The 24953-nt window shown below is 43.0% G+C and overlaps 2 protein-coding genes across 4 annotated transcripts in view; both read left to right on the top strand.

Annotated features, from left to right (window-relative positions):
- Nucleotides 1-5393, top strand: part of EFCAB3 (EF-hand calcium binding domain 3) — a 78426-nt gene extending 73033 nt beyond the window's left edge. For both annotated transcript variants that reach the window (XM_061590902.1, XM_061590901.1), the window contains one exon: nt 389-5393. In XM_061590902.1, the coding sequence (XP_061446886.1) occupies nt 389-685 (297 nt within the window). In that variant the 3' untranslated portion in view covers nt 686-5393. The remainder of the gene's footprint in view (nt 1-388) is intronic.
- A 2684-nt stretch (nt 5394-8077) lies between these two features.
- Nucleotides 8078-22835, top strand: METTL2A (methyltransferase 2A, tRNA N3-cytidine). Of its 2 annotated transcripts, none has more exons than XM_061590912.1 (9): nt 8078-8230; nt 11277-11368; nt 12909-13276; nt 14088-14137; nt 15097-15157; nt 18211-18350; nt 18856-18962; nt 20176-20241; nt 22440-22835. In XM_061590912.1, the coding sequence occupies exons 1-9, from the start codon at nt 8136-8138 to the stop codon at nt 22640-22642; spliced, it is 1182 nt and encodes a 393-aa protein (XP_061446896.1). In that variant the 5' UTR covers nt 8078-8135; the 3' UTR covers nt 22643-22835. The 2 variants fall into 2 exon arrangements, with proteins under 2 accessions (XP_061446896.1, XP_061446897.1); XM_061590913.1 differs by lacking the exon at nt 8078-8230 and adding an exon at nt 8350-8563.
- The last annotated feature ends 2118 nt before the right edge of the window (nt 22836-24953 follow it).

Below are 24953 nucleotides of genomic sequence, written 5' to 3'. Positions count from 1 at the left end.
AGAAATAACCCCTCTGAGTGCAATGGAACTTAATCTTCAGGAAACTGTGAATGGGATTGCAGCCCAGGTCCCACTGAAATCAATGGGGCTTAAGTTGAGTTGTGACTAACTTTTCCCATTCATTTTAGTGAGCTGCATGTGGGGACAGCCTAGGTGTATTTGGCAGGCTCCCTTTATTCAGACCTTCCCCCAAAGTATGGACAGTTTGGGGGTGGAGTTAGAAGGGATGCAGTGGTGGGGTGGGGCTAGCGCATGTTACTCATATGGAGAGAAGAATGCCTGCACATGACATATTAAATTCTAGTCTGTATACAATTTTCCTTGTCATTAGTCATAACTGCTCTGACAGTTTAACGTCACACTTACAACCTCTGTCTCTCCTCTTTAGGTGAAGAAAGCAACAGATGCCTACCGGACGGCAATTGCCGTCCGGGAGCGCAACAAGTCACTGAAACTCTGGCGGAGAGTGCGTGGGGCAGAGATTGGACTGGAGACTGGGAACCCCAGCTTCTACCAGACCTTCTCCACGTACTCCTGGTCATGGAATGTCTGCCAAGAACTGTTGACGCCCCGGGAACTTCGAGAATATGATAGCAAACTATATCATAACAGTACCTGCCGATCATCCACTCCTCCAGACAAGCTGATCAGGGCAGGTGGGAGGCAGAAGGGAAGTAAGAAGTAGCCCCCAGATGTTGCTGACCATGGCATCTGCATTTGAGGATGTTCCATAGAATGATCTCGGGCTGGCATCCGGGACATGCTTCCTGCGATGGGAAATGCAGGGCTTCCTTTGTACACTGGCTAATACAGTGAGAAATTAAGGTAGAAAAGGCTAGTCTTCTCTCTCGGTGGTTTTGGCCTTCTGTTCTTAAGTGTTGCCCAACTGGGGTGGGGTGGTGGACAGGGGAAGGGAAAAAACATTTGATCTTGATTGTCAAGAACGATTTTGTGATTAGAACCCAAATCTTCTCATCTGTATTTTAACAGCATCCCATTCCCCATAGAGACCCTTCTCACACACACAAGTCGGAACCCAGCCTTAAAAACTAGACTTAAAACAAACACTAACATTCTGAATTTCAAATTTTGGGATTTCCACATGACATTTGAGTTAAATTCCTCATCCCAGCCACCATTAGGGATGGGACCCATTGGCTAGTGCCAGTTTTGAAAGCATTCCGTCAACCTAACAGGTTGGTATCAATTCAAGTTCATTCTTTGACTTCAACTGCTACTTTTACCAATCTATTTTTCCCCTCACAAAAAAATTGATATTAATATTGATGATTTTAAAGCAAATGTCGATAAAATTCTCATTCTTAATATTGACATTTTAGAGGCAATTAAAAAAATTCAAAAATAGCAGCAGAAAATTGCAACCTAAAAATCCAATCCACAGAGAAAAAGCAAATTAATGGAAAATTTGGTACCAACTCCAAATTGGGCAGAATTCTAGCACATCCCTAACCACCACCACCCAATATTTTTTCCTATGAGGAAACGAACCCAGGCTTCTCTGCTCTTCAGTATCCTTCATGTCAAGAAAGTGTGCTTTCTAGTGAAGAGAGGAGATGAATACGTGATTCTGGAGTATTTACCTCCTGGATGATCCAATAACCCAAGTGATGGGGAAACCAGTTGGTGAGGATAGTGGGAGTACTACTTGTGATTATTCATTTATACCTTTGTTATACAAGTGAATGGACAGTCGTCTTATCTCTCAGATCCTTCAGATGAAACTGTGAAGGGTCATTGTTGCTCTTCCTGTTTTGGAGATGAGAAATTATGCTGTATCTATTCTCAAGCACATGCTAGGAAAAATATTACTTCTGCTCTAGGAATGAGTCTTGAAAAGTGCCCAGAGGAAGAAAAGCTGCAGTCCTTGGAAGGACTGAAGACAGCCAGAAAATGCCAGTACCTCATGACTCCTGAAGGAAAGAACTCCATGTTTTATAGCCAGAGTCTGTTATGCAATTGTTGTCATTTGTATCACTCCTGCTGCTCCTGCTCTGCTGAATTTCACATTTGGGCGACTGAAATTTTGTTGGGCAAGATCAGGACAGTAGGGGAAAAAGAAGTAAGATGGCAGCAGCAACATAGTGGGCAGCAAGGAATCATGCCTTCCAAATACGTCAGCCATATTTATCAGTTGAATGGGGATAGGGCTCAAAATGAGTGGTAGTTTAAAAAAAAAAGTATATGTGACCATTAGGAGAGACAATTACCCACAGGCTGCATAGATGCTATTAAAGCAATGCAAGCACATTTTGGGAAAAGAGATTCCATCGGTCAAGAAAACTATAGTCCAGTCTGGGTGTAAACCATGATTCTTTCAAGATTCTGCACTACACAAAGATGAATTCTGCAACTTAGGTAAATTATGCAAAGTAGCAAATGTGTATCTTTTTGCATAATTTATTCTGCTTGTGGTGGCCAAGAGGAGGGACACTGTTTGAATGCAGGGTACTGAAGCCATACATTCTGATTACTGGAAGTCTTGCTTGGCCCCTCCACTCCCTACCCCATTTTAAGATTTCACCAGACATTGGCCACACATTTTCCATCCTGTTTTCACAGGCTTAAGGTCTATAAACATGCATTTTTGTATGAGTGCATAATCACAGACCTACACAAGGGCACAAATAAACATTTTAATTTTTCATAGGTAATTAGACCTCATTAATGTGTATCATTTCCAAGGCAAGAAATCTCAGGACAGCAGATGTGTGGCAACAACAAAAAGGGACATATTCAGTGTTAGGAATTATTAGGACAAGGGGGTGAAAATAAAACAGCAGTTTATCTTATTGCCATATAAATCTGCTGTTCATGTTCATCAACATTTACAATATTGTATGAAGTATTGAAAGCTAGTGTGGTGCAATGGTTAGAGTAGGACTGAGGAGACCCAGGTTCAAATCCCCACTCAGCCATGAAGATCACTGGATGACTCTTGGCAGTCACTTATCTCTCAGCCTAACCTTTCTCACAAAATTGTTGTGAAGATAAAATAGTGGTAAGAAGAAAATCTATGCAAGTATAATTTTTCCCTAAACATCTTTGAAAGATACAGCAGAATGGCTTAAATGATTATGGGAATGGAATCGCACTTTAGACTGGTGAGGCTTTTCATTTAGAAAAGTGATACTTGGAAGAGGCATGACAGAGAAACATACAGGATCATCTGAAGGGTGAAGAGTGAACAGAAAAAAAACTGTTCTCAAAATATGAAAGTGGATATCACCCACTGAAAATGATTGGTAGCATCTTTTGCGATAAACCAGTCAAGTGCTTCTTTACACAGTGCTTTGTTATCCTAAGGTAATGAGGTTCATAGGTTATTATTTGGCTAACAGAAAAGCAGAGAGACTCCAACATTTAACCTGAAAATGGTCTTGAACATCAAAACAGCCCTGCAGGATCAAATCAAATGCCCATCTGGTCCAGCATTCTGTTCTCATAGTGCCCAACCAGTTGTCTACAGGATGTCTTGCTTTTGTGAGATCCCTTGCTGTTGTGAGTGCTTAGTTTGAGCACTTGCAAAAGACTCAAGAGCACTCACTGAATGGCCATCTTTGTTGCTCCTGCCTCCTAAGAACCCAGCAACATAATGTGTTGCAATAGGAAAGGTGCTCCACATCTAAGCGTCCATTACTACTGAGGATAAGATTACAAATTCCAACATGCCCAAAGCGAAAATGTCAACTTCCACCAAGAAGATGGTGCTCTGACAGTCAATTTCTTTCAGCATCCCTAGTAATCTGGACAGCTAGTAATATAGCATCCATCTTTAAAGGACAGAGACTTCTTATAAACATGCCTTGAGTCAAGCCATCAGCCTCAGTGGTATCTACTCCAACTGGCAGTGGCTCTCCAAGATTTCAAGTGCAGGTCTTCTTAGCCTTAGTGCCCCTGTTCCTTTTGAGTGGAGATATCAGGAATTGAACCTGGGATCTTTTGCATGCAAAGCATATGCACTACCACTATGTGATCGGACCTTCTCCTCAACCTCTGAATACTTAATGCTGCTGTATAGACCAGCAGGAAAGCTAAGATCCAACTAAAAAAAAAAATCCTCACTGTGAAACCAATTTTGAATAACCAGTTCCAATGTAGCTTTTCCATCTGCAAAAGTACAAAAATTGCTCCTGGAAGCATGTGGTACTAATTGTGATGTGTAGGCATTGGTACCAGCTACATTGTAAGATGGATTGTTCAACATGAGGGTCTTTGCTGTTCTCTGATACTTTTCAGGGATTGACAGAAAATCCATCTTGCTCAAATAACATTATATAAGTACGTCTGGTCTGAGTGCTATTGAACAAAATGGGTATATTTTGCCCTAAAGGCATGATTATATATTTAAAAAGTTATTGTAAGGCAATAGAGTGGGCAACAGTAGATATATTGGAAAACAGATTGAGTCCTTCCCAGATTGAACATCCAGGTGTGAATCTCTCTTATACTTTGCTAAATTTGGAAAGTGGATATGTAAAAAATCAGAGATGGGGAGAGGGGTCCTGATGTTTTATTAGAGAAATTATCAAATATTTTAGCCAACTAGGATGAAAATGGCAAAAATGTTATCGTGGCTAGCCATGTATGTTCAGTTTTGTGCATATCTAACAAAATGACTATCATTTGATGAGTGGTATGGGGGAAAGTAGACTGGAGAAGTAAACCCTTGCCTAGGGGGTCCCTGCCTGCTGTGCACCTGAGAGGCAGCTTACAGGGCCTCATCCTTCTCCCTCCCTGTGGTAGCAACCTGCTGTGTATCCACAGTAGGATTGCCAGGTACATGGCCTGAGACTGATCCTGTATCAGGCCCGGCCTCCAAGAGGTCTTCTGTATCTTTCAAAGTTGTGCAGCGGGGAGGGAGAATTCCACCTTCCCATTACAGTGTTGCAAGAACACCTGCACTTGGCTGACTTTCTCTTCTCCTAAAGATACAGGATCAGTCTCAGGCCAAGAACCTGGCAACCCTAATCCATAGTAGGCTGCTGCTGTAGTGACCCAGAGAAAGCAGAAGGGGAAGCTTGTGCCTTCAACAACTCAGGGTAAGAAAAGAGAAGGGAAATGCCTGACAGGGCTGGGCTAAACTGATTAAAGTAAGGTGCTTGATTCCTTCAGTACCTGCAACTTTGTAGGAAGATCAAGGGGGAGGCCTAACCTAGGCTACTATATGTTGCTTTATACCTTCTGTTGATCACTATGCCTGATGACCAAGAGATACTTGGGTTTTTATGAGATTAATAATCACCATAATTTTAAAAATGGGAAAAGTATATGGTGAAGAATGGAGACAATACTGATGGTGATTATTAGAGAACATCAAAACAACCCTTTTGTCATTCAGGGTCATCAGCACCATAATTTACTACTTATAAAAGCAGCTTAATTGTACAAGTTGACATATGTACAAAAATAAAAATAAACAAGTATCTTGATTGCTGAAGCATTAGTGATTCTTTTTTAAGAAGAGTAGGATTGGAGCATTTTTGCACAGCTGGAAGTTGTAGTTCTGACCTAGAAGAATTTCTCCCTAAACTCATTCTGCTTGTATCAAAAGCACTTTCCCTTTTATCCACATTTGCTAGGCAGAACTCTGCCATTAAAAACAGTTTCCTGAGCTGGGCCCTGGATCAGATTGAGATATGTGCAACTTCCCTGCCAAGTGCACCTACACTATCTTTCAAATAGCTGAATTTTGAAATTCCTTTTTAAAAATAAATAAATGTAAGTAGGCAACTTGTTTTATATATTGTGAATGGGCCTGTCTCTGCTGTGTGAAGGTGAGTTCTGTGTTACCAAGTTATGAACACTCCATATATCAGCAGGAATTGGGCCCAATACAAGATAGAAATATCAAGGTGGTATTTTATGTTTAAACTTTATATATAATCAACACATTTCAGTGCAATACCAACCTTGGATTTCTGAGTCTCTGTCTACCATCAACATCTCCAAGGGCTGCTGCTTTAACCACTAGACTATTCTGGTTCTCAACTGTCTCTTAAGTACTACTGCTCAGAAATGGAACTTGATGGGATGAAAGAAAAATAAGCACTGTTGTCATTATACAGTTAACCTGCTTTTGCCCAGTAAATGGAAAGTAACAAACCACAGGATTCTGTTTTGGTATAGCCATTTCCTAGTCTGTGTTATTTTCTTTTCCCCTTAATACAAATGACCCACCAGCATAATATAATATAGCACAACAAAAACCCTTGTGGTATCTTGAAGTCTAAGGCTTGTTATAGAATAAGCTTTCACAGGCAAGAGTCCACTTCATCAGATGCCAGCTTATGCTATAATAAATCTGCTAGTCATTTAGGTGTCATAGGACACTGTTCTTTTTGCTGCAACAGACTAACACTGTTACCCCTCTGGAAGAAGATATAGAAACGCCCACAATCACTCTTCTTTCCAATATTATTTGTTTTTCAGTAAAACAAAACCTTGTGGTTGCTTAAAGACTAACAAATTTATTATGGCATAAGGTTTCTAACGGGGACTCAAGTCCACTTTGTCATATGCCCAATGTGACAAACTCATACTGAGTCCATGAAAGCTTATGCAACAATTAAGCTGTGAGTCTTTAAGCAACCATGATACTTCTGTTTTGCTGCAAAAACCACAGCTGCTACTCTGCAAATTCCTTCTACAGGCAGTGTCTCTTTTTAGCTATCTGAAATACACACATGAAATAAAATACCCTCGCTGTATGTGACATATGGATCACCTGTAATAATCCTATTATAGACACCGATTTACATAGTCCTTGAGGGACTGGACTGAGGGCAAATCCTTTTGATTTCCATCTCGGAGCTAATAAGGATGATTGCAGCCATCAACAGGTTAAAAACTGGTTCAATTTTGCGTTATATCCCAGTTTCTTTTAAATAATCCAGCACCGTGATTAAGGGCAGTGTGTAATTTATCAGGAGATGCGAGAGGTCATGCCGATTTTGGAAGTCTCATGGATGTTAACGTCGGGAACGGGATTCTGTCACTTTTCCACCCAGTCAGTTCTCCTTTGGGCACGTGACTTAGCTCCTTCGGGTTATGGGATACAGTATACAGATCCGAATCACAGTGATACATCTTACTGCATGCCATGGCTAGGGAAACCGTTTTTATTTTTAAATCTCCCCCAGGGCGGAAATTACAGCTGCTCATAGAAATCAATGGGGAAATCCACGGCTTTATTGTAGTGGTGATTGGACACCATCGTATGCACCTAGCAGCAAAAAGAGAGAAGTTCATGTTCTTTCCAACTCAGGTATCATTCTGTATATACACATATTTACGAATAGCGTTATCAATGCAAATACCGTATATTATTAACATATTGCAGCTTGTGGGAATTGCGGCGGAGAGTGGCTTGGATGTTGGTAGCCAGGCTGAAGTTAGGAGCAGCAGCAACAGCCTAGCTTACAACAACCCGGCAGTGAAGCCTGGAGTTCTTACACGCCTGTTACAGGTTAGAGCTGTGACTGAGTTTAGCATACCGTAACCCTGTAATGAAGCCATTGTTAATATTATGGATTAGACAAGTTTGGACTGAGGTTGGTTTGAATTGCCAGCTAAAAATTCACCCCCCAAACCACAAAAAAATAGCAGTAATAAAGTTCTTCTATTTAAATTGCTCCCTCGGACCCCCTCCCAGACAGTTCAGCTGTACGCAGAGGTCTTGTGTGCCATTAACTTGACGACAAAACCCGACAAAACAAGAACTCCTGTGTTTGCTGATACCAAATCCTGGATTTCTCTAACTGGCTGGTCAATTGACCGTAATAAATCTAATGAATGAATGAATGAATGGATTTCTCTAACTGTTTCTATGAGAAGCTCTCACTTCCGCCCCGAAGGAGGAAAGACTCTATTAAAGGAAATACAGTCTATGTGTCACTCTAATTTGTATCTCTATATTTGAAAGATTAGAATCTGGTAGTTTTCACACTGGTCCGCAAGGAGTCTGTAGGCCAATTAAACGCAGAGAAACAGTCCTTGTGCCTCTCTTGCGCATGCGCGTTCCGCTCCACCCCTTTCTATTGTGCAAACAGCGTTTAAAGGTAAGTGCTTAACTGCGGTCTGCTTCCGGGTTCAGTTCCCTCCACTTTTCTCGCGCTATGGCGGCGCCCAACGACGATGGAAGAAGAAAAAGAAAGCAGTTTGGGAACCGTTTCCTTACCGATCCGGCTCGCCTTTTCCATCACAATGCCTGGTAAGGAAAAGATGGGATGCAGCCTCTTTAAAGAAACTGCCCCATCCACTTTTTTTTGGTGAGGGATATTGGCCCATTTTCTGCTGCTCCACATTCTGATTCAGCCTTTATATTATTAATAATATTCTCTACGTTCTCGTTGCCCTCCACGCTGCCTTCTTAAAGCTTCAACTGTGTTGTGGCCTCACGCCTTGCACCAGTGATATTCTTCATATTATAGCCACCAATGAAGAAGATAGGTCCCTGCCCCGTGGAGGTTAAAGTCTAAAACTTGACACAAGGCGAAGCTTCAGTGTGAAGGAAAATTAAGATGAGGATAAACAGAGGAAGACAGTGGGTGATATTCAGTGTTATTTATTGAATTTATATCCCGCCCTTCCTCCCACTAGGAGCCCAGGGTGGCAAACATCTTAATCTGTCCACCACCCCTGCAGGGGAGGATCAGAACCGTAAGTTTAAACTTCACCAGGAAGTGATCTGACCATGACAATGGGGTGACATCCACCACCACCCATCTCCAGACCATCCCTTCCTCCATCTGGAGCAAGAACCAAGTCAAGGGTGTGCCTCAACTTACAGGCAGCCTCGACGTGGACATTGAAATCACCCAGGACTATAATTCTGGGCTCCTTCAATACCACAGCTGAGACGGCCTCTGCCAGCTCAGTCAGAGAAGTTGCCAGGCAGCAGGGTGGATGGTACACCAGCAGCAACCCTAGTTTACTGTCTCCTTAGCTGGACACCAGGTGCAGGCCATCACAGCCAGCTCCAAGACAGAGTGGTTTCCTGGTGACAGAGATGAAAGTTCTGTAGACCACAGCAACTCCCCCCCCGCCATCCCTGCAGCCTGTGCTGGTGTTTCACCAAGTATCCAGGTGGGCAAAGCTGGGTCAGGTCAAGTTCTCCCAGCTCACCCACCCAGGTCTCAGTAATGCACACCAAACTGGCACCTTCATCCACCATCAAATCATGGATGAGTGTAGTCTTATTGTTTACCAATCTGGCGTTAAACAACAACACACACAAACCAATGGGCACAGCAGATAAGCAATGAGGAATCTGTCCATGAGAGGAGTGGGAGCGATGGACAAGGTGTAGATAGCCTTGCCCTTGGCTTCTATGGTAGTTTACCATTTCCCCATGGCTATACCTCCCTCTACCTACGATCACTGAAATTGACGTGGCATTACCCGTGTTCCTCCTTACTAAGACTCTTTCTGGACACCTGATATGGATCCAACAAGAGCCCACCAACAAAACCTACCTGAACCAGTTATCCCAGTAGGCCTCTGAGATAATTGTGAACAGGCAGACCCACTGAATATCTTTCACACAGGGCACATCTAGTCTCCCCTCTGTCTCACACTCGGGGAGGGCTATCCTTCTGCCAGTTGCAGACTCACTCTGAAGGCATCTGGTGACTTTCTTCTATCGTTCAGTTCACTGCACAGGCTTTCACCCTGTGCAGGAACTACACATGCGCCATACGCCCTCCCCACTACCAACCGCCAATTTTAGTCCTATGCTGAGTAAACCCATTGAAAGCAATGTACTTAAATAACTGGTTCTGCATCATGTCTAACATTAGATATCGCCCAGCATGTTCAGTTCAGTTGCACGTATACAGGCTTAGTTTTGAGGATAAGGGATGAGCTTTAGGCTTAATACAGGTATAGGGAACCTCTGACCCATGGGCCTAATTAGAAGCCATTTTCCCCAAACCATGGTCATTTACCCACATCTGATGTCATATGTGATGTCTTCTGAAGGGCAGGTGGAGATGTAGCTGTCAATGTACCATTGGGAGCCTTAAAGTGCACCCCTGATTGTACATTGGCATGGGGGGGGGCTTATTGTCACTGCCAATCAGATGGTAAGTGGCTTGCTAGGATTAGCTGAGTTCACAGTGATTGATCTATCTCTCCGTTCTTGACCGCTATGGCCATACTGATCCCCTAACCCGCTGTGGGTTAATCTGATTTTTAGTTTTAGTTGCAATGTCACTTTCACTCATGTTGCTGAATAATTTACTTTTGGTTGCAAATCATGCCCTTAATTGCAGAATCTGCCATTTCCCCCTCCCCAAGTTGAATGTGTTTTGTCCTGAAATGTCATAGTTCTTCAGCACCAGGTCATCCTGGGTATGTGTGTATGAGGTGAGTTTGTCTTCTGGTACCTGCCTGCAATTCTGCTAGCTAGGGTAAAGATATGAAAGCCCAGAAAATAATGCCCCCCCTTTTTTTCCAAAACCTTTGTTTCCCCCTGCCCATGAATTGGAAAAATGGAAAAGCTTTAAACTGTGACATGTGAAAGTGTATAAAAGTTTGTTTCAGTCCAGACAAACCTTTCGTTTTTAGAAGTCCAGATTAATATGATGGCAAATGTGAAAAAGCAGAAACTGATGCTGATAGCTCACAAAATGAGACTGAATTTCATGTAGTATTCAGTGAGTCTTGGTTTCTTCCCCACTTTTTCTTTGTTCTTTTTATTGAAATGAGTGCTTTATGTCTGTTCGACACTGTGAAAGACTGGAGAAGACATAATTATTTCCAGAATACATAATAATTTTCTTTTTTTACTATAACATTAATGGTTTCTCTTGTTTTTATTGTTTTTTCCTGCCCCTCATAACTAGATTTCTTGCAGTTCAGCAGCTTGTAGCTCCATTTGTAACAAAAAAAATTATAATTATTGTCTGAATAAATTGTACTTTTAATATACCAAATATGATACTTTAATGGCAAACCAAGTTATACATAATATATTTTATGTTCCTAAAGTGACTTTGAATCTGTAAAAGATGCTAAACAATAAGTATTTCATATTTTGCTCAGTGTTTCTGGTTTTTGCTGGGGGGGACGACACATTTTCCCATGGCTTCAAAATGTCCAGAAATTTTCATCTCTAACCTGGGGTTAGCTAAGGCTGCAATCCAATACATGTCTACTCAGAAGTAAGCTCCGTTGGGTTCAATGGGATTTACTCCCAGGTAGGTGTGTATGGGATTGCAGCTGAAAATGGATTAAATATTTCTTTCCTCCCATAGGGATAATGTGGAGTGGTCTGAAGAGCAGGAAGCTGCAGCACAAGCAAAAGTCCAAGAGAACAGCACGGAGTTGGTATCACAAGATCAGCAAGGTATTCATGAGTGCTTAGTGAAAAGCTTGGGTCTATCTCTGCCATAGGTGATCACTCTAGCAATGCTCCCGGTCCAGAGAAAGTTAGGTGTGATGACCCCCTTTTTTACAGATTAGATTGACTTGCCCGTTGAATCTGTGTTTGCTAGGTCTTATGCTTAAACTTGCCACTCAATCCAGTGTACCTCACTGAATCAAACTATGTTTGAATATCTGACTATTAGAGGGAGGAAGAGCTAACTGTACTAAGTGATACCCACTTCAAACACTCACAGACATTTGGTCTTCGTATGCAATGTACCACAGTAGATCTTCATAAGCAGTGTAAGTCTTCGTATGCAATGTACCACAGTAGACCTCGCATGGAGATTTCCACATCTCCGTGTAGAAAGCTTGCAAGGCAGGGGAAAGGATGTTAGCGTAGCTTTCCCCTTGATGTGCTAGTTTTCATGCATGTAATGCTTCTTGCGCATTTTAAAGTGGTCCTACAGTCCCACAACAGGACTGAACCGTGGGTTCCCCTGAAGGTTTGAATAGACTCTAGATTGGTACAGATTTGACTTTTCTGAGTACAAAACCTTTTTGTGTACTTGGGTTTCTGGCAATAAGTTTCCAACAGCCACTGGAAACTAGGGCTTCTTGCTAATACCCAGATGATAGTTAAGGGCTTTTACAGGTCTCGGTGTGTATGTCAAATTAGATACGATGGTGGCAGCCAGGGACATTTGTCTTCCCCGTTCATGCATAAACTGGGTGTGGGTCTGATCGTAACATCAAAAGGTGTGCATGGTTAAGGGGAGTTGAACCTTCCTTGTGGTGTGTTACCCAAACTCTTATATCCCTCAACTCCGATATCAGGAATGAGCTTAGTGTGATAGGTTGTAGGAAGACTACCTCTCCCCTCACCCATGCACCCCTTTTGGTGTTAAAATCAGATCCATAGCCTGCTTTTATGTGTGACTGGGGAAGACGTCTGTATACGTCTGTGGAGGAGTTTTTTGCAAACTGAATGTTGCCAAATTAGAAAGGAGCCGGAGGAGAAGAAAGGTTTGGAAACAAAGTAAGATGAAGATAGGCTGTAGAAGATTACTTACACTAAAGCTGTGAAGAAAATATTGAAATGGAGACATGTTGGTGCTTTCCAAATATTTTCAAGGACTGTCAGAAGTAACATTCACTACAACTACTGAGGACAAGACAAGATGCAGTGGATTTTAACTATAGGAAAGTAGATTTAAGTCAAACTTGGAATGAATCTTCTGACTTTGAGCAATTAAGTAGTGAAAGATGTCTCATGAGATTTCCTTCCTGGGAGTGCGTTTCAAGAAGAAGTTATTTAGCTGGTTTCATTTAGCCAGATGTCTTAGGTGCAAATAAACTTGTTGCAAGGGCAGGTGTTTGGACTAAGAAGCGCTGAACAGCTCCTTCTAGGGTTAAGGTGTTGTCTCCTAAACTGCAAAGTTTGGCATGTTAAGTCCTTTCTCTGGCAAAGAATCTGGATCAGACTTTGGCTGATTTGTATTCCGCCATCTTTTTTGCAGATGTTTATGAGATCAATGCCAACAAATATTGGAGTGACTTCTACAAAACCCATGAAAATGGGTTTTTCAAGGACCGGCACTGGCTGTTCACCGAATTTCCTGAGCTGGCTCTAAACCAATATGAAAGTCAGGTTGACATATGTGTCTCTGAGGCTGCTGTAGAAAACACCAAAAACTCAGACCATAGAGACTGCTGTGGCAATGGACTTGCTTCAGTGTCGACTGCAATCTCAGAACATCTGGACTTTGAGACAAACACCATCCACCAATTGCACACAGAAGATGAAGTGGCAACACAGAAACTGGAGGAACAAAAATTAAGAAGTGATGACTTCCCAGGGTCATCTGCTGCTTACCGAATTCTAGAGGTAACAGCACAGTAAATCAGAACCGAAGGATGACATTGCTGCGTTGGGCCAGTGGCTCTACTTAGCTCAGCATCTTGTCTACCGAATGCCTCAGGGAGGCTTACAGATGGAGTGTAAGGGTGATGTTAACACTGTCTTGCTGATTTCCACCTTGTAGTTTTTGAACCGATGTTAGTTAGTAAAGGTTTTGCTTCTGTGTTTTTATAGCTACTGGTTCCAGTAAACCTGTTACCATATAACTTTTTTGAAGCCATTTATGTTAGTAACACATCATATCAATGAGAGTCTCCCCTTCTGTGCGGACAGCCATGATGTCTTTCCATTTCCCTGGATGAACATGAGTTTTGTATTTTTGAGAGATATAATTTTAATATGATCCAAAGAATATGTAAAGGATTCTGCAAACCGATGGCCCCTGGGCCAAACATGAACCCTGAATGGTACCATGTGACACCCCGATGTCAAGAAGTATGGGGGTGTGGAATGAGCAGTCATGGGACTTGGTGGAAGTCTATTAGGGAAGATGGTGCCCTCTTGAAAGAAGGAAGCCCTCCTATAAAAAGCTGCTTGCTGACCAAAGCGGGTAATATACAATATTTGGTCTTGGCAGTAAAGGAGAGCGTATGAAGAGAGGCTGTTTGCTTCACAACAGCTTCCTACAAGTGGGTATATTAAATATAAATTATTTCCAGAAGGTAGCCATGTTGGCCTGTTACAGCAAACTAACCAAAACAAAGTCTTGTGGCATCTTAAAGACAAATCTGTCATGTGCTCTCTGAAAATATTTACTACATGTTTGTTTTATTGGCAGGTGGGCTGTGGTGCAGGAAACACAGTTTTCCCCATCCTCCAAACCAACACGTAAGAGAGACTGCAAGTAGACTGCAAGCTTCGGTTTACAAACCAGTAGGATGTTGTTTAGTATCTAGAATGGTTCTTCTTTACAATACTTACAGTGGGGTTCCAATGAACCACCTCTTGAAAAGCTCCCACCACAGCAGAAACGCCTTTTAAGTGTGGCCCAGCCTTCTTTATGTGTCCATTGTGTAGTGGACATGAGGAGATCACGATTCTTCCTTCTGCATTGTGAAGCGGAATCAGTTTTGTCTGAATTTTGAATTAATTTTTTTTAATATGTATATTGCCTGCAATACCGTTTTTATTTGCTCTCATTCCAGCCCTGTGGAGTAAGTTTAGGCCAAGGGAATGGCAACTTCCCCAAGTCTCGTCCTGTCAGTTTTCTTCAGGGCGTGGCGTCTGTAAATCCCATTTTATCTGTGCAACAGCCGGTTGGGAAAGGGCTGTCGCTCAGTGGTAGTGCATCTGCTTTGCATGCAAAAGGTCCCAGGTCCAATTCCTGCCATTTCCGGGTAGGACTGGGAAAGTTCCCTGTCAGTGTAGACAGTTCTGAGCTAGATAGACCAATGGTCTGTCTTAGTATAGAGCAGCTTCCTGTATTCCAGTAGACACCAGATTCTGCTTTTCTCTGCTTCTGGATACTAGACTTCATCCTGGCTCATCTTTGGCTTTGCCTGACCTGGCTCTGCTGCTACCCCCAGCCAGGGGACCAATCTTTTGAAATCAAAGTTGGCAATCCTGGTTGGATTGTGCTTTATTGCCATGAAATCACAGACTGCCCTACTTTCATCCAGTTCTGGAATGGATGATGGGCAGAACTTGTCTGTCCCTGCCTTGTACATGCAGCCTCTACCTCCATGTTCTTCTTCCTACTGGCATCCCCATTAGAAGTTCCTCTGTGCCTCTTCTCCATTCTGAACGTTTCGGAGATTCCCTTACCAGTCTCCTCTGGTTTATTTCAGTGATCCAGGCTTGTTTGTATATTGCTGTGACTTCTCCACAACGGCGGTTGAACTTGTTCAGGTAAAAAAAAAATGAAAAGAAGGAAGGGAGAGATGGGTTAATCTTCTTGTCTGGAAGGTGGGGAATGCTGCTGTATTTCTAAACCGCACAGCATTTGCTCACTTAATGGGATTCTGTTGTTAATGTCTCAAGGGCTCTCATCCATCAGCTTTTGGGCTGTGGCTAAGTAGCCTGTAAGTAGAGACCAAGCTGGAGGACGCTGGCAAGGAGTCAGATGGAGGCCTTCCTCTTTGAACTCTGGGAGTGGCTGTTTTAGACCAAGCCCACTATGGCTCTTTTAGTGGGGACAGCAGGAGTAAGAAGTGGCACTGGAACACTGAGGGCAAAGAGAGGGCTACAAAACCATCACACACCCACACCCCTCCCCAATGCCTCTACATTGCTACTGTGAAGTAAAGCCGATGACGTTGACAGGAGGCTTGGGCACAGAGCTGCCCTTGGGATTGGATGATGTTAGGCTAGCTGTTATCATTATTATGTTCGCTTTTTAATGCTGTTCTGTTAGCTTTAAATTCTAATTTACAGATGACTGTGATGATGATGTGGGTTTTTTTGCTTATAACCTTTTTGATTGTTAGCTCTTTTGGGAGGACCTTTAGTTTTGAAAATCAGCATACAAGTTGAAATATAATAGAATTTCACACTAAAGGAAAAATGGGGAATGTGCCAAACACACACACAGAAAGGCAACCATTCAAAATGATACTGTAAATCTTATGTCTATAAAATGGTCAACTTTCTGGTGCATTTTGGTAAGACCTTCTTCTAAAGGTCTTGTGTGTTGCCTTAATATGAAAACTATTCTTGGAAAATGCACTTGAAGGCCTTGCCAGAATGCATTGGCATTTCACTATGTTATAGACTAGTTTATTAAAAAATCAAATTTACAGTATCATTTGGAATTGTTGCTTTCTTTTTGATGACTAAAGTGCTACACTAACAGCCCACTGCCAAAACTGGAAGGCCTTAGAAGAAGACTGGCATTGTGAACATTGACAAACATGCGCAAACATTATAGCCCGGAGGGTGGTTACTAGATCTAGGGCCTTTTCTGTGGTGGCCCCTGAGTTGTGGAACAGCCTCCCCGAAGAGGTACGCCTGGCGCCTACACTTCTATCTTTCCGGCGCCAGGTAAAGACCTTTTTATGCTCCCAGGCATTTTAATCTTTTAATTTTCTTAATCTTTCTACTTTTAACATGTATCCTTCTTAATTTGTGTTGTATTTCGTTTTTGTTGTGCTTTCTGTTGTTTGTTTGTACATGTTTTTGTGATTTTTTACTATGATATATTGTATTTTATCTTGTTTGTTCACCGCCCTGAGAGCTATTCTGCTAAGGGTGGTATATAAATTGAAATAATAATAATAATAATATAGCTTCCTGTTGGGGCTTCGTACATATAAAATGTGTGTCATTTCTTTATACCAAATTAACTTGTGCATGGGGTGTTTAATATGTGAAGCATTTATTTTAGCTGTAGAAATTTGAGCAGTGTGAGTGTTTGGACATGAGAGAAGATCAGGGTAAAAATCCCTGTTCAGCAAATGTATTTTTATTTTATAGGCCACCTTTCAGAACCAAAGCTCTCTCAAGGTGGCTTCCATAACCGTAATAACTAACACAATACAACAATAATAAAGCAGACAACCAGCCGCCAAAGTGAAAACAGATAAATCCAGAACCCAGAGCAGCAAAGAACACAACAAATGAAAACTTCAAGAAAAAAACAGAGAGAACAAGTGGGTTTTCAGATCTCCCCTAAAGACCCGAAGTGTTGTGGTCTGACGGAGCTTCATCAGACCACACGTTCCAGAGCCATGGGGTACCTAGCAACAACGTCCTCTCCCACCAACTTAACTATGCTTGGTGACAGCCAGGCAAAAGGGTGCTCCATTGCTGATGTCTGAATGCAGTCAGGTGGTCCCTCAAGTAGCTTGGACCCAAACTGTTTAAGTTAGACTTTAAAGACTATAATCAGCATTTTAAATTGGGCTTGGCAATGGAAGCCAATGCAGCCGATACAGCTGTGTTGTCATGTGATTCAACCATCTCCATCAGACGTTCTGCACCAGCTGAAGTTTCCAAACTGTCTTTAAAGGCAGCCCCACATAGAGAGTGTTTCAGTAGTCCAATCTGGACATGACTAGAGCATGGATAACAGCAGCTAGAGCCATAGTTGTCTTACCACCTTAAATTGATAAAACACACTACTAACCACATCTGCTGCCTGAGCTTCCCCAGTTACTGTTGAGTCCAGAATACCCAAACTGTACCTGCTTTGTCCAGGAGACTAGACCTCCATCTAAGACTGAATGGTAAATCATCTTCCGTAGCAGGTGATCTCTTCACCCGGAGTCCCTCCATCTTGTCTGGATTCAACTTCTGTCTGTCTACCCCAGAACTACCTCCAGATAATAGTCAAGGATTTCAGCAGCCGCCTCAGGATGAGAGGGTGGAAACGGGAGATTTGTCATATGCATATTGATGACAAAACCTCTGGATGACTTCTGCCAGTGGTTTTATGTAGATGTTAGAGCAGCCTTTCCCAACCAGTGTGCCTCCAGATGTTGTCGGACCACAACTCCCATCAGCCTCAGCCAGCATTGCCAATGGCTGAGGCTGATGGGAGTTGTGGTCCAACAACATCTGGAGGCACACCAGTTGGGAAAGGCTGTGTTAGAGCATGGGGGACGAGAGAAACCCAGGAGGTACTCTGTAGACCAATAGTAACAAGATAGAGTAGAGGTCCCTCAGCATCACCTTCTGGAGCTGCTGCTCCTCCAAAAAAGATTGGAACCACTTTCAAACTATGCATCCCAAACTCAGTTCCAAGAAGCTGAGAAGGACATCATGGTCAAAAGTACCAATGCTGCGGAGATGTCCTGGAGAATTATCAGGGCAACACTCCCCCCTCCCCTTGTCCATGCTCCAGTGTAAGTCATATACTCATGAAGCCGATTGGGTTTGATATGGGCAGGTTGCTGGCTTAATTGGTTGTGGTGAGGGTAAAATAAGAACTATCCTAAAAGAAAGGTAATTGTGTGAACATACAGGCCCATCCAGAATATGATACCTCTCGCTGTTTTGCCTTCGTGCATGACCTGTGTGAGAATCAGATCCCCTTTCCAATGCCAGATGAAAGCGTTGACGTTGTGGTTCTCATCTTTGTCCTTTCAGCAATTCATCCAGAAAAGTAGGTAACTCTCTCGCTAAGCTATGTGTGCTTGCATAATGTAGATAGCAGTGTGTGTTTGGGGGAAGAAGTGTGTGTTGCAATGTAGTGGTTGGAGTAGAACCTGGGAGACCAGGGTTCAAATCCCCACTCGGACATGAAACTCGTTGGGTAACTTTGGGCCAGTCACTGTTTCTCGGCCTAATCTACCTCACAGGGTTGTGGTGGGGATTAAATGAGAAGGCGGAGAACCATGTATGCCACCTTGACCTCCTGGGAGAAAAGGTGGGATGTAAATGCAAGGAATAAATAAATAGAATTGAATGTTTGTGACAAGCAAGAAACTGCAGCAGATCTAGAGCATTTGCAAGTATAAGGGCTGACTATCCTGAAATGGGCAACAAAAATAGTTAATTGTGAGCTTTAAATTCTTTCTCAGATTTAGCTGGTTATGTTGAGTTGGTAGATTACTTGCATACTTCGATGGCTGCTGAGTCCTTTCTCTCTCAATGTTTTTCCTCCCCAGAATGCAGTGTGTAATCAACAGTCTTAGCAGGCTTCTAAAGCCTGGTGGAATTATTTTGTTGCGCGATTATGGCCGTTACGATCTAGTTCAACTCCGCTTTAAGAAAGGTACGTGGAGGGATAGGGTCATACCATTTAATGTGGGATGTAGTCATTCCTGCCGCATCTCGGTGGTTGCTTCCAAAATACACACCACAAACTCTAGCCTTTGCCAGGAAATTAGACATCAAAATGGTTCAGAGAAGATGCTAGAGTGTCCCCCCTCTCCTTCATGGGCACCAGCAGTATTGAAAGCAAAGGCCAGAACACTTCCCCTGAAGGACTTGCAGTGTGTGTTTGGGAGAAAGTGACCCATGTGACATGCCTTTCTGGACCTTTTTTAGGTGATGGGGTGGGTTTTGTTGTTTTTGACGTAGGCTGACTTTTTCAGTCCATGCTTCACGGGAAGGGCCGCAGCTGCATGCAGAAAGTCCCAGCATCAATCCCCAGCATCTCTAGGTAGGGCTAAGAAAGATTCCCTGTCTGAAAGCCTGAAGAGCCGCTGCCGGTCAGTGCAGACCCTACTGAGCTAGATGGACCAATGGTCTGACTCGGGATAAGGCAGCTTCCTGTGTCAAGCTCTTAGGCAGTATTGATTTGTAACCCCATGCAGCAGATTGAGAGGATAACTTCAGGCCAGATGAGAGCCCAGTTTGTTCCTGGCGTACATTTGGTGAGATGTGTGTTTCATTACTACAGAGGGAGAGCTTCTGGCATTGGTGGGGAATAAGAGAAAGGAAAGGACTGAGGAAGGTTGCATCATGGTGTCTGGAAATGCCTTCTGTGTGTTTAGGGAGGAAAAAAGGTCCATAAATATGCCTGGAAAAGGAAGAATGGAAAAACCTGCATCGTTGGTGTTCAGTTGGCAAGAAGTCGAGTGCTTGTGAGCGTGGTACAGTTGGAGAACAAGCTGCAGGTTGAGTTTGCTCACTTTCAACCAGAGACACCAACCAGGATCTGTGTCTGTCCTGCCAGTTTTCTTTCCATCTACTTTCTGAATGCGGAAACATTTGGCAGCTGCTGAATTGCAGAACCCCATCCCTACTCAGAGGTGCCTGATTATCCACGGAAGAAAACAGCGTGAATGTTTTCATAGAATTGTAGAGCTGGAAGGGGACTATAAGGCCACTGAGTCCAACCCCCTGCTCAATGCAGGAATTCCACTTAAAGCATAAGTTGCAACATTTTGATTACCGCTGCCACCAGGTTTTTTGGGGGGGGGGCAGTGATAGCAGCTGTTGGAGTAAGCTGAATTGCAGGCAAAATTCTCCTTCTTTTTTAGGTCAGTGTCTGGCTGATAACTTCTATGTGAGAGGAGATGGCACCAGAGTTTATTTCTTCACACAAGGTAACCCACTGGCGAGTCCAACCACAAGCTGCGGAAGTTTAGGGTGATATTCAATACTAGTCCTACTCAGACTAGACTCAAGCACGACTTAGATTTATTCATTTCTGTGGGTCTACTTTGAGTAGGACTTACCTGAATACAGTCCTTAGCTTCTACTTGCCAAGTGGAGGTCACTGATTTAAGGGCAACTTGAAGCAACTTGGCTTGTTGCCTGGTACAAAGCGGGCAGGGAACAATATTTTGCTAGAGGCTGATGTAGATGGCAAGGAGCAGCAATAACCCAGGGGTAGATAACCTGGTGCTCTTGAGTCATTTCCTTTGTGGCCTTGGTATGCACATCGACCCACAATCATGAGAACTAGATACCAGGTTTTTTTGAAAAACACAAACCTGAAGACATGATAGAAAAAGGCTCATGGCACAAAGAGGTTAATAATAATAAAAAGTCTCAAGATGATCAGTCAAATGCTAATTTACATAGGCTCAGTTCAGATTTCAAAGCCAACAAAGAAATTGTTTGGCTGTTGGGAAAGTGCTGCAGACTTGCATCCTACACTGTTGGTTGCCTCTGAACAGTGAGTTTTCTAACATTATTGTACCAGTTGGATATACATGTAAGATACTTAGCTATTTCTGTTCTGGTGTCTGTCTGAGTGATGTAGGTGTGTCTGGGGTAAAGAAAGTGGAGGTTTGCTGTAGTTGGTCCTATCTTGCAGTAGAGGGCTGTGCTAGATTTTTTAATTCTGTATTTCTCTGCCAGAGAAAGGATTAATTAATAGTGGCCAGTGTTCCAACTGGAGTCAGTCAGTCATATCATACGATATCTATCTTGTACCATCTTCACAGGTATCTTGTTTATTCTGGGCTCAGTTTAAGGTAGTGTTGATGACCTTTTAAATCTCCAAATGGCCTAGAACTCAGAAATCACCTTCCTCTTTATGAGCTTGCCTGACAAGTTTTTTTAAATTTTACAATTATTACAACACAACAGGTAACAATAACACAGTGCCAAACTATACCCATGTCATATATCACTGGATGCATAAAATGGGACCTCCAGGCCAATCATGGCTCCCCAAGGGGTCCAGTTTGGCCCATGAAACCATTTCCCCCCCCAAAACCACACCATCAGCTGACATCACTAGTGACATCAGCTAATGAGTGGGAGGACAGGGTTTTTTTCTGCCTTGGCTATGCAAGAGCTGAGTGGAGATTAAAGCTTTGTCTGGGTGCTGGTTCGCACACCCAAACTCAGCTGTAAACAGGATGGCCCTCCCACCCTGGCATCGGCTGATGCGAAGGGAGAACAATCCAAGTAAGCTGTTTGAAGCTGGACCAATCTTTAAAGAAGCAGGAGAGACTGCTTCAAACAGCACTGCAAAACTAGCGCCTGTTTCTTCATTGCTGTGTGACAGAACAGTCCCTGCCAGAGCTGATGTCTGGAAGCAGGTGTTGGCTCTGGCAGGGACTGCTCTGTTGAGCAGCAGTGAAGAAAAAACCTGGGGCTGCTTGCTTTGGAGTCTGCTTGCCCTATGCTGATCCTTTTCAGAGGCTGAAGGAACCAGGCAGAGCAGGCTTTCCAAGTCTGCCCCCCTTTTGACACTGATTGCAGAGCTTGAAAGGCGGGGCACGGGGCAAGTTTTGCAAGGGATTTGACAGGTGGGTGGGGCAACTCGCCTGTCCATCATGTGATGTCACAGTGACATTGTGTGATTGACAAGTACATTGCCCTGCCTACCTGTCAAGGTTGGCCCGAGGGGTAGGACCAGATAAAGAGCTAAGAGCCAAAAAGGCTCTCCATCCCTGGCATAAAAGTTATTCCAAATACATCTTGCCGCAAAGTGCCATGAGTCACTGAAGGATGTATTGATCATGTTTGTATAAAATGCAAAACAGTGCCAATCCCCTCCCCCCAAAAAATGTTATCTGGACCTTTTCTTGCCTCACAACTTCATTTATCTTTTGAAGCACTGCTTTAGGATCCCAAGGAAAGTTCACCTCGCCTCTTCATTGTTCACTTTAATGGACACCAAAGACTGTTTTATTTCATTGAGCGAAGCCTTTGTACTCTTTTTTTAAAAAAATATTATCATTGGTTGTATTGATAATATGGTTTTATTATTGTGTGTTTTTATCTTCATCGTAAGATGCCTTAGAAGGGTGTACTGAAAAATAACGTTCTCTCCTTTATCCCTTAGATGAGTTGGATTTGCTGTTCTCCACAGCTGGCTTGGAGAAAGTCCAGAACTTAGTGGACCGCCGCCTCCAAGTGAACAGGGGGAAACAAGTCACCATGTATAGAGTCTGGATCCAGTGTAAATATTGCAAGCCTCTCCGGCCAAGGGGTGATAAGGAATCTCTGGGAGAAAGGACCACCTCTCACCCTTGTGGCTGCGTGTAATGAGACCTTCCTGTCCTGGGAGCTGCCCCCATGATGCTGGGGAAATATTGCAGAATTGATGTAGCAATAGGATTGCTACTGGCACTAGCCTCTGTGCGGAGTGAAAGTTTTAAATTTGTAGTGTGGGTGGAAAGACACTTCTTGGAAAACACTTGTAATTAACTTTAATACAGCTTTGTGACTTGCAGAGTCATTCAAGGAGTCTCATAATTCATTGGCCTGCTTCTCAATTAGCTTTATAAAGGATTCCTGCAAAAACAGCATTCAAATCCCAGTCGATGCTGCCTCTTTTTGCTGCTGCTGAGCCCTAGCTGGAGAGGCTGCCTGTATCTACTTACTTGGCCAGGGAAGAGGGAAGTCTGGCCAGCTCTTCTTTACAGCTCTTCAAGCTTTCTTCAGATGCAGGAATGTGGATCAGATCAACTGTCTCCAAATCTCTCTCTGTGTGTGTGTGTGTGGTGTGTGTGTGGGGGGGGGGGCTATCTCCTAAATCTAAAAGAAACCCAACATTTTGTTTAAGACCATTGCATCTCTTGCTGATTGCTTCAACAAGTTGATACTGACTGTAATTTACAGATAGGAAGCTAAGACTTGTAGCCCAATAGAACTTTTCTGCTTTACAGAGGGGGGACAGTGTGTGAGAAATTATACTGGGAAACTTTCATACTCAAGAATAACTTCAAAATCTTTTTTAAAAATATTCACTAGGATAAGTGGTTGTTACTGGACCACCCTCTTAATGAAAACATATGCATCTCTTTGCAAGTTTGATAGAACCCTCCACTGCCTGATGAGCTTTTCCATGAAAATACCAAGTTGGCATGTCTCACACAAACAGAAATTGGTCTATAACAAATACCTTGCAACTATTTGCCTTGAATCTTATGAAACTAGTTGCTGTGCACATGTCCTGCCACAGAGCACGCAGGAGACCAAAATGCTGAGACTCAATTAGTCCTTACTCAACCCAAGCAGTTTGATCAACTTGCTGCTGCTGATCAACAGGTACACTATGTGAAAAGTAACAATTCCCCCCCACCTCTCAATGTTATGTTTAAATTATAACATGTATCATTAAAAGAAATCCGAATTCAATACAAACAAGCATGTTAAAGACTGCATGTATAATCTCTAAAACTGGAATCATGATATTAGATTAAGCACTGAAATTCAAATAAAAGACCTTTTCAGATGTTGACAATAAATTACGGGCGGGGCAATCTTCTTGTCAGTCATGTCATAATGATGCCATGTGATTGACATATGGGTTGACATTGGAGGTTGAAAGAGGGAGCGTTGGAAAGGGCTTTGCAAGTCCTTTGTCAGAAGTGCAAAGGACAAGAGCAGGGAGCATTGCAAAGAGCTTTCAGAGTCTCCACGTGCGGCTTGAAAAAGCAATACTGGGAAGGAAAAGTGGCTTCTGCCTGTCCCTCCTTGAGCAAGGCAACACGCCTTATTCCAGCAAAAGAACAATCGGGAACCCCCTTTAAGCTTCCCAATTGTTCCTTTGAAACCCCACCCCACACCTGACATCACATATGCTTCCCCCAACCAGCCTGGTGGATCAAGTTTGGCCCATGGGCCACAGGTTCCCCACCCCTGGTTTACATTAGGGTAGCCAACGTGGTGCCCTCCAGGTTTTGTTGGATGCCAACTCCAATCAGCCCCAACCAGCATAGTCAATGATTAGAAATGATGCAAGTTCAACATTGGACAGGGACCATGCTGGCTACCCCTGCATTACATGAATGTACAGACTTGTACACCAACCCATCCTCTTGTGGTGTGGTCACAATTAGTCCAAACATGCCAGGATAGAATCATAGAATAATAAAGAGTTGGAAGGAGCTTATAAGGCCATTGAGTCCAACCCCCTGCTCAATGCAGTTAAAAGCATAATGAAAGCATGGTTTATTGTCCTGGCTTATTCACGAACCATAATTTAAACTAATAGTTTATTAAATTTATATTAACTACATTTTGTAGAGTTTGGATAAACTGACAAACTCTGGTTAATCAAAAACAGAAATAAAAGCTGCTTAACTCTTCCTTGCAGCCATGCCAGAAGGGAGAGATGCACCTGAGACTTGCCTAGTCTTGTTCCTGCCACAAGTAAACTGTTTTATTGTGACTCCAAATGCAGCCAGTGAGAAACAGTGGTTTGTTGAAAACAAGGTAACACTTCGAGTGCCCTCTTTCTGTCTGCACTAGAGGAGGCTGTTCATGCTTGTAGTTAGTACTATGTGCAAATCCATCCATTAGCTCAGGGATGGGGTACCTTTCTAGCCTACTGGGATAGATTATTTCCTCC

The sequence above is a fragment of the Rhineura floridana genome, chromosome 11, assembly GCF_030035675.1.
Source record: "Rhineura floridana isolate rRhiFlo1 chromosome 11, rRhiFlo1.hap2, whole genome shotgun sequence".
Classification (NCBI taxonomy): Eukaryota; Metazoa; Chordata; class Lepidosauria; order Squamata; family Rhineuridae; genus Rhineura; species Rhineura floridana.
Note: the sequence above shows the minus strand (reverse complement) of the source record. Positions and strands in the feature narration are given on the sequence as shown.